Below are 9629 nucleotides of genomic sequence, written 5' to 3' on the forward strand. Positions count from 1 at the left end.
GGAGCCGGGGAGTTTCTCCTGGGAGCTGCGTCCTGCGCTGGAGCGCGCCGCCATCCGCTGTCGACTGTCTTTACTACCCCGGCGCTCTGCGCCCGCCCTGTTCCTCCCTCTGCTGTTTGAGTCCTCGCCTCCGACTTGATCATCATGTCAGATGCTGCCCCGGCTTACTAGTCCCTTCCCAGAACCTTGGTGGTTTGTTATTTTTGACGTTGGTCTTCTGCACTGATTGTGCTGACAACAATCCTGAGTTGGAAAAGAATTTTCAAGCTAGAGAGGAGAGCCACAGACAGGTTTATTAACAAGAAAGGAAAAAAACAAAAGAGCCGGGCGTGGTGGCGCACGCTTGTCATCCCAGCATTCGGGAGGCTGAGACCGGAGGATCGCGGTTCGAGGCCCTCTGCAACTCAGTGAGACCCGGTTTCAAAATAAAGAATAAAAAATAGGGCTGGGGGTGTAGCTCGGAGGTAGAGTGCCCCAGGGTTCCATACCCAGTACTGCAAAATAATAATAATAAAATAAATAAATAAGCAAAAATCTAAAAAAAACCCACACCCACACACGTTCAAGGGAGAGCGCAGGCCATCTCCGGGGGAGGGGGCTTTGGGGGTTCATGGCTCCTCTTTGGGAGGGGACTTCGGAGGGCGAGGGGGTAAGTAGAGTGAGTCATCTTAGGGTGGCGTCGGTCTGAATTCATAGGTGACTGGGGTGTCGTGGTCATTTCCCGGGTCCTGGCGGGGCCTCCGGGGACATGGTGGGCTCTGTTATTTCGACTGAGATGGGAGTGTGTGGCAGGAGTGCAGGCCCCTTGGGTCCTGGCACATAGCCCCGGTTCCCCGCACCCAGGAAGGCACCGCGTCCGCTCTGGGATCTTCTTTACCCGCTGTTTCCTCGCCCCTCTTCCCTCCATGGGCTTGTGTTTCTTGCGCTAAGTGTTCCGTAGCTGGTCCTTTGCTCCTCTCCTGCCTTTGACATGGAGCTCTTTAACCAGCCGCCTTTGCTCCTCCTTCTGTGGCTCAGAGGCCCTGGGTTCCCCGGGCGAGTCCCGCGCAGCCAGGGACCCCTTACCACTGGGGCCCACGTGCCGGCTTCCCCTGACTCCCCTTCCCCGCAGAGCATTCAGGCCGTGTTCTTACCTTTCCGTACAAGTCGCCTCCTCTCGGCTCGCGGCTGGGAGGCGGGCACCTGGCCGGGACTTTGCCTGACATCCTGGTCTGGGGGCGGCTTTGGCCCAGGCTTCATGAGCGCCCCTCAGGCCTGGGGAACAAGGCTCCTTCGGGGCCCGGCTTTGCTGAGTGCCTCCGCAGCCTGGCTGGGCCTCGTCAGCCCGCGGGGTGCGCACGCTGCGTTTCTCTGCTTTCCCTGCGAGCACCGTTCGCCTTGAGCTCACTGACCGGGTTCTGAGTCGCCCCAAGCCTCTGTGTAGGAGGCTCCTGCCTGGGGTGGGTGGCCATCCCCGTCCCCTCCCACCTCTGGTCAATTCTGTGCCCTTCAGAACAAGGCCAGCAAGCCAGGCTGGCCACGTGGCGCCACAGATTCCATTCCTCACCGTGTCGGGGTCTGCGGCGCTGACATGCAGTGTGCCTGCTCAGCTACGTGGTGTGTGGGGTGTGCTGTGTGGGCCTGAGGGCCTGGGTGTGTGCTTATGGACGTGTGTTGGGGGTTCCCACACGGGCAGGAGCTGCTCCTGCAGGGGCCGTGAATGTGTGTGCTGAGGAGGACGTGTACACGAGCTGGTGTGGGTGCGAGCGTGTGTTGGTGGTGACAAAGATTCTCTGTTTGGCCGCACCACAGCCGGGCTCCTGAGCCTCTTCTGGGCCTGTGTTAAGGTTTACGTGCACCGCTCAGGTTCAGCAAAGAGCCCTTCTCACCGCCCGCCCCCTCCCCTGCCGTCCTCAGCCGGAGTCCCTACCCCACGTCTCCCCGTCCCTTTCCGTCACTGTCCTTGGCTTCCCCCAGCACTGGACTTGGGGTAGAGCGGGTCTCCCCCGGCCGCAAGACCCTGCGCGGGGGTCCCCGCGGCTCCGCCGCTGTCCTGAATAAAGTCCTACCGGGCTTCGCTGAAAGCCACTGAACAAGTCTTTCATTCACAGTGTGCACGTAGGAGGTTGTTGGTGCATGCGTGTGTGCTGGGTGTGTGTAGGTGGGGGCCACGCCGTCTCTGTGTTTCAGGGTACACACACGTATCCGTGCGCAATCTGGGGCTCCGTGTTGTCCTGGGGGGCCTGACACGGCGCTGAGGCAGCCTGAGGGCCCCTCCCCGCCCTTGGCTCAGCACTCCCGGCCCCAGCCCCAGACTCCTCCGAGAGGCGGCTCTGGACAAATATCTTCCTCCTCCCGTACCCCGCTGTACGCGGCTCCGCGTCTTGATCCAATTTCTGTGATTTATATTTTCCATAATTCTATTTGGTCAGGACTTTCAGATTTATGACACAGTGGTGTGCTGTGTTCTCTTAGAATATAGAAAAACACGCCGTGTCTGCCGCGCTTGCACTCTTGCTGGCAATGTGCTTCCCTGCGTTTCCCTGGATGTGCTGAGCTCGCAGCCGAGCGGGGCTGCCCGCCCCGGGGGTGTCTGCATTCCCCAGAGCTGCCCGCGCTCCTTCCTGACCCTCCCAGAGCAGAGATCTACCCCAGATGGGGTTCAGAGCCGGCTAGCCCAGGCGTGGGGGGGGGGGCGTCCCTCTAACATGGAGGAGCCTGGCTAGGGCAGAGAGGGGGCAAGGCAGGGGGCCCCAGCAGAGTCGGGGAGCACGCTGGACCCAGCGCCCACGTGTGGCCACAGCCGCTGGTGGAGGGGAAAATGTACCCGCTCTCCAGAGCCGTCCTCTGGGGTGGTGAACACAGGGAGAGGGGTGCCTCCCGCCTCCCACAGCCCCAGGAACACAGGACAGAACACAACTGCTGAAGGGGGGTCCGCTGGCTTTATTCATAGACCCCAGGAAATGGGGGCAAGGAGGACAGAGACGGGGGGCTCTCCAGGTGGGACTCTCGGCCCCCAGGACCCTCCTGGAGCCCCAGAAGGAGCCTGGACATGAGGGCTGGCGCGCCGGGCGGGCGGGGGTCTCTGCCACGGGTGGCCTCCGGATCCCTTTACTTCCAGCGCCCTCCGACCTTGCCCTTGGCGGAGGCACCGGCCTTCTTGCTGCTGCAAGTGGGAAGCAAGTGGCGCTTGAGGGCCAGGGCTCCGAGAGGCCGGGGAGGTGAGACTGGACCCGGCCCGGCCCCGGGCCAGGCGCCTCCCCGGGCTGCGCACAGCCCAGGCACGGCAAGCACTCAGCTGCAGTCTGTGCGCTCCGACTCACCTGCACAGGGCCTGGCCGGGCCTGGGGACTTAGTGTGGTTAGGAGGGGGTCATGCAGGGTGAGGCCATGGGGGCTGCCCGCAGTCCTCCCTGCCCTGCCTGGGGGATCCTGGCCCCCAGCTGGGGCACACAGTCTGCCAAATGACTACCTTCTTCCCCACAAAGTTTTTTTTTTTCTTTTTTTTTTTTTTTTCAGTACTGGGGATGGAACCCAGGGGCATTCTACATCCGAGCTACACCCACCAGCCCTATTTTTAATTATTTATTTATTTATTTATCGATTGATTGATTTTTGCAGGTTTTGGGATAGAATCCAGGGACATTCGACCTCCGAGCTATACCCACTGCCCTATTTTTTATTCTTTATTTTGAAACAGGGTCTCACTAAGCAGCAGAGGGCCTCACTAAGTAGCTGAGGCTGTCTGCGAACAGTGATCCTCCTGTCTCAGCCTCCCAAATGCTGGGATTACAAGCGTGAGCCACCATACCTGGCTCTAGATATTTATTTTTTATTTTTGAGGTACTGGAGATGGAACCCAGGGGAATTCTACCTCTGAGATACACCCCCAGCCCTTTTTTAAAATTCTTTATTTTGAAACCGGGTCTCACTGAGTGGCAAAGGGCCTCACTAAGTAGCTGAGGCTGTCCATGAACCACGATCCTCCTGTCTCAGCCTCCCCAATGCTGGGATTACAAGTGTGCACCACCACGCCCGGCTCCTACAAGGTTATGCCCCTCTGGATAGCAATCGAGGTGGTAGTCCTCAGCAGGCTGCTCCTCCTGTCTGAGGCCCTTGGCAGAACTGCGCTCTCAGGAGCCAGGAAGGGTCTGGGGCTCAGTCAGGGCAGAGGCAGGAGGGAGGACTGGCTCACAGGACCCCTGTCTGCTGGAGCCTGCACGCTACTGTGTTCCTGAGCACCTACACACATGCACACGCATAAACACCATCAAAACAGCTGCCGAGGATCCCTGACCCACACAGCAGAACCCGGGCAGGCCCCAGCGTCCCCTTCACAAGTTCCTCCCTGCAGAGGCAGGAGGGCTCAGGAAGAGGGAGACAAATATCAGGTCACAGGCCCTTCCCACAGCCCCTGGGTACCACCAGGCTCCGTGGAGAGGCACAGGGCCACAGCACCATGGGGTCGGGAGCAGCCGTCCCATGAGCCCCGTGAGATGCCACTCCACAGGGCAGAGAGCCCTCACCTCTGGGTGCCCCGCCCCAGGTCACCTCCAGGGACGAGCGGAGTGGGTGTCCAGGGGCCTCACCAGCCACCGACACCGCCATGCCGGGGTCCTCTAGCTGCCCTCTCCCCACTGGCCTGCGCCTGGCGCAGAAGGCCAGCCCCCGTGAGCCCTGCCTGGGCCGTTCTGCTGCAGGGGAGAAAGCCCCAGGGTCCCTGGCGTGGTGCTGGCCATGTGGGTTAGTCGCGTTACTGCTCTGCTGAGGGCCGGCCACCACCAGCCCTCGCTCGGGGGCCAGGCCTGGGCGGGCAGTGGTGGCCCGTCCCTGGCCCTGCGCAGAGCAGGCTGGGCCGTTACTTACTGCTTCTGGGCCTGGTCAATGCGGCTCCGCAGGGTGGTGATCTGCAAATAATACAGGCGGCTGACTGAGACGGCGCCCAAGAGGCCCGGGCTGCGCGGACCAGTGGCTGTCATGATGGCGCGTCTGGGCCTCCGTGTGGCAACCGGGCTGCTGGCCCCCTTACTGTTTCCTGGCTCCTGTGAGGGCGCTGTCCCTCATCCTCAGGCTCCTGTCCTGGACTGACTCTTGCCAGCTTGCACTGGCCTGGGCTACCGCACAGCAGCTTTAGAGCTGGCCACTTACCTTCTGGCTGCGGCAGGGTCAGGGAAGGGAGAGGTGGCCGGGTGGAGGTGAGGCCTGTGGGCCCCTGTCCAGCTCGACCCCCGACCCCGGCCCTCCGGTTCCTTGGCCCCCACTCCCCACTCCTGACTCAGCACCCAGGGCATTCTGGGGAGCAGAGGCCTGTCCTCCTGTGCCAACGAGGGCAGTAGGCCAGCCTCAAAGCCAGGCTGGAGGCAGGAAGGAGGGAGGAGTTGGGGCAGGAAGGAGAGGAGAGAGGCCGCCATGGTGGGCTGGGCCTCCCACCGCAGCATCCTCGAGCCCCAGGTCTATGCCATGCGATAGACGCACCGTGCATCACACACCCATGAGCCTGACCCATCGAGGGCTGGGCTACTCACAACTTGGCCAGCATCTCCACTCTGGCCCGGACGGTCATGATCTAGAAAGACCGAGATGGTTACGGTGCTGGGTGGGCGGCTGAGGCCTCGCGGCCCAGCCGTGTGCTGGGCCAGCCTGGCCACCGAGGCCCCCAGGCCCCTGGGTCCCTAACTCGGCTGTGGACGCCAAGGGGAGCTGGCCTGGGCTCTGTGCAGCGAAACCCATCTCTGGGCCAGCCTCAAGGTGGAGGGATGGGTTTCCCTTGGGGACAGCTCAGGGAGGGGGCGCAGACGTTTCAGACTTGCAAGTTATTCTGTTGGTCGCCACGGGAGATGCCTCGCACATGTCCCTCAGGCCTGACTGTCCCCCTACAGTGGGACACCAGAGGTGTGTGTGGGTGACACCCCTGAGACAGAGGAGAAGCTGTAGCTGCCTGTTTGCCCTGGACGCATCATCACCCCGTCTGGCCCCACCTTGGGCCATGTAGGCCTTGTGAGTGGGTAGGAAAGAGACTGGCTTCAGCCCAGGCCCAAGGCCTCCAGCCTGACTCTAGCCCCCCAAGCAACCTGCCCTCGGACCCCAGATTTGCCCTCAGTGCCAGGACCTGCCTAGGAAGGCTGCGAGCCCCCCTCAGGCAGCTTTAGGTGCCAGCGCCCACTTCCCAGGTGCAGGTAAGTGTGCTAGCCCCATCTGCCCGTGCTGAGGAAGAAGATGTCCTGGCCCTGAGGGTAGTCAGAACTCAGGACAGCCCAGCCTTCCCCAGAGCCGGGCAGCACACCCAGCAGGCCTGGGTGTTGGCTCAGGCACACTGGAGGCCTGAAAGAACAGTTTTCAGCATGGCCCAGGTCTCAGGCTGGGGTAGGTCCCGAGGAAGACGGACGCAGAGGGTGGTGGCCCCCTGTGGGGTGAGACCCTGGGGCCCGAACTCACATCGTATTTCTGGCGTTTCAGCTTCTCCCCAAACTCAAACTTGTCCGTCTCGAGTTGGTAAAGGGTGTCCCAGAGCTCCTTAGCCTTGTCCCTGGGGGTGGAAGCAGCGCCCTGTGTGGGTCAGCCCGAGAGGCAGGCCCGGCCCCCGCCCTGCCTGGGCCGCCCAGCCGGCCCGGTCCTACCTGAGCTTGTCGTCACTGAGGTGGTCGATGTTGAGTGGCTTGCGTCTCTCAGCCAGAATCTTCTTCTTCATCTCCCGGGCAGTTTGCTTCTTGCCCCTCTTCTGGTCAGCCTGAAGGACACGGGCCCAGCAGAGGGGCCTGGTCTCAGCAGGGCCGCGCAAGCCGGCCCGGACCAGAGGCCGCCGCCTGGACCCCGGCCCGCCTCACCTTGGCCAGGTAGCTGCTGTAGTTGGCGCCCATGGAGGACAGGGCCTTCTTCTTCTTCAGATCATCCTCTGCCCTCCGCTTGGCGTCCTCCTCCTCTCTCCTGGCCTTCTCCTCCTGTGGAGACCCCAGCCCAGACCCTCAGGGGCAGCGCCAGAGCTGCGCTCTCAGGTGGACTTCAAGGGCCTGTCTTGGGCTTAGAACTTTCTGGAAGGGAGCTCCAGTGTTCAGAGCGTCCCCAGGGTGGGGCTTTCTGGCCGGGTTCTCTGGCCCTTGATGGGCCCCTGCAGTGGGGGCCCTGGAGAAAGGCCTGGGACCCGCACTTGTCTGGGGCGGGGTCCTCACCGCCAGGCGGTTCTGGCGCTCCCGCTCCTTCTCGGCGCGGATCCTCTGCTGCTCGGCCCTCTCCGCCCGGCGCTTCTCCTGCGGCCAGAGAGAAGCCGGTCAGCCTGGCCCACCAGCACGGCCCGGCCCCTCAGAGAGCGCCCTGTGGCCTGTGCCCCAACAGCCCACTCACTATCCTCTCCTTGAGGGCGATCAGCTCCTCTTCCTCCTTCTTCCGGGCTTCGAAGTGGCTATCGATGAGAGCCTGCAGCTCCATGAGGTCTTTGTTCTGCCGCTTCTTCTGGATGTCCTGCGGGCAGGGGAGGCCTACCTGTCACCTCCCCGCCTCTCCAGCCTGGGCCGCCCCAGACAGAAGCCCTGCCCGCTGGTGAGACTAGCTCCGCTTGCCCGCCCACTGTTGCCGCCCTCCTTTGTCCCAGGGCAGTCTGATTCCCAAGCCCCAGGGTAGGGATGGTGCCCATACTGGGAGTAGCCCGGGCCCTGACCCTCGTGAAGCTGGTGGCCTCTCTAGAGGGGACCGCGGGCTCTGCCCTGGCCCTGCTGTCATCCTCAGAGATGCTCTGTGGGCGCCTGGCCTAGGGCAGACTATTGTGTGACTTAAGTTTGGTGCATAAATAGATGGATGGGTCTGTGAACAGATGGGTGAATATGAGACAGATGGATGGGTGGGTAGATAATGATTTGAGAAATGGATGGATGGATGGGAGATAGATGGATGGGTAGGTGGGTAGATAGTGGATGGATAAGTGGGTAAGTAGATGAATGGGTGGATGGATGGGTAGGTGGATGAGTGGGTAGATGGATGGATGGGTGGATGGATGGATGGATGGATGGGTAGGTGGATGAGTGGGTAGATGGATGGATGGATGGATGGATGGATGGGTGGGTGGATGGATGGATGGATGGATGGATAGGTGGATGAGTGGGTGGATGGATGAGTGGGTAAATGAATGAATGGGTAGGTGGATGGATAGTGGATGGATGGGTGGATGGATGAATGGACAGACAGGCGAATGGATGATGGGAGGATAGACAGATGGATGACTGGAATGATGGATGGATGGACAGATGGATAGAAGGATAGATAAGGAAGGAGGGAAGAGAACATCTCTTCCTGGAGGAGTTTCCTCTGGCTCAGGAATGAGTTATAAAAGAATTGCCTGGAGCCGGGCGTGGTGGTGCACGCTTGTAATCCCAGCATTCGGGAGGCTGAGACCTGGAGGATCGCGGTTCGCGGACAGCCTCAGCTACTTAGTGAGGCCCTCTGCAACTCAGTGAGACCCGGTTTCAAAATAAAGAATAAAAAATAGGGCAGGGGGTGTAGCCCGGAGGTCAAATGCCCCTGGGTTCCATCCCCAGACCCGCAAAAAAAAAAAAAAGTAAATAAATAAAAAATAAAAGAATTGCCTGGAGCCAGGAAGCCTAGGCTCTGACCTTCTGAGGTCCAGCCTGGAGCTCAACGGCTGGGGTCTGGGGGTGTCGCTCTGGGGTCTGGGGGTGTCGCTCTGGGGTCTGGGGGTATCGCTCTGGGGCCTGGGGGGTGTCGCTCTGGGTCCCACAAACTTACATCGAAGTCTACTTTCTCCCCTTCCGGGATCTTAGGAGCTGTGAGTCTGAGGAGGAGAGGAAGAGACGCTTTTGAGCAGGGCCAGCCGAGACCCCCGTGAGACCCCCGTGGAAGGGGCACCCGGCTGGCCCTCACACTTTTGCGCCCTCCTGGCTGGCCGAGGGCACCTTGCTTAATGGTACATCGGCCTGAATTTTGTTCTTATCTGATTTATAACCGGCACCGCCAGTGTGGCTTGGCCCCGTGGAGAGGCTTTAAGCGTCTCGCGTCCCTCCGTCCCAGGCGTGGCACCTATCTCACCAGGACAGGCACCTGGTTTCTCTCTCAGACAAAGGAACAGATGCGGCCAGGTCCCGCCCCGAAGCGGGGCGGCCACCACAGACCCTCGGGGCAGCGCCGGCCCACGGAGACCCTTCCTGCCTCTCCAGCCTCTCTTTCATCCTGCTTGCCGGGGGCCTCAAGGAGGGGAGAGGGGGCTGGGAAGAGGCATTCTGCAGAGGAAGGGGGCCCCCAGTCCGCTGGCCATGCAACCCCCTCCTCTCGCCAATATGTTCCAGATGGAGCAGGGAGGTAAGACAACAACGGCCTTTTAAAACAAGCCACAGAAGAAAGCAGAGCTGGGTATCGATCAAAAACTGGAGCGGGAAGGAATTTTCTAAGCTCAGAAGTACCAAAAGATCCCTCCAAGGGAAAGATGTGCAGATGGGTCCATGAAAATGAAAAACTTATGTATGTGAAAGAAAAAAAAAATAAAAAGGAAAGGCAAACATCGGAAAGCAGGAGGGAAAAATCCCAGACCTAAAAAAAATATATTTTCAGCAAACACAGAGAAGACTTATATCCTTAGCAAACTGATGATTGAGAAAACACCGGGACGTGTCCGCCGTTAGATAAATGAGCAGGGCACAGACTGCCCGT

General features: G+C 60.6%; 1 protein-coding gene across 2 annotated transcripts; it reads right to left on the minus strand.

Moving 5' to 3' along the window:
* Positions 1 to 3090: 3090 nt before the first annotated feature.
* Positions 3091 to 8754, minus strand: TNNT3 (troponin T3, fast skeletal type; the record flags this gene model as incomplete). 2 transcript variants are annotated; one of them, XM_080705273.1, is made up of 8 exons in its annotated part: positions 8712 to 8754; positions 7317 to 7433; positions 7145 to 7222; positions 6803 to 6916; positions 6596 to 6705; positions 6414 to 6504; positions 4845 to 4885; positions 3091 to 3145 (listed from the first exon to the last, which is right to left on the minus strand). In XM_080705273.1, the coding sequence occupies exons 2-8, from the start codon at positions 7398 to 7400 to the stop codon at positions 3091 to 3093; spliced, it is 573 nt and encodes a 190-aa protein (XP_080561399.1). In that variant the 5' UTR covers positions 7401 to 7433; positions 8712 to 8754. The 2 variants fall into 2 exon arrangements, with proteins under 2 accessions (XP_080561399.1, XP_080561400.1); XM_080705274.1 differs by lacking the exon at positions 4845 to 4885 and adding an exon at positions 5504 to 5544.
* Positions 8755 to 9629: the final 875 nt, after the last annotated feature.

This window comes from Muscardinus avellanarius, assembly GCF_963383645.1.
Source record: "Muscardinus avellanarius genome assembly, chromosome: 1".
Lineage (NCBI taxonomy): Eukaryota > Metazoa > Chordata > Mammalia > Rodentia > Gliridae > Muscardinus > Muscardinus avellanarius.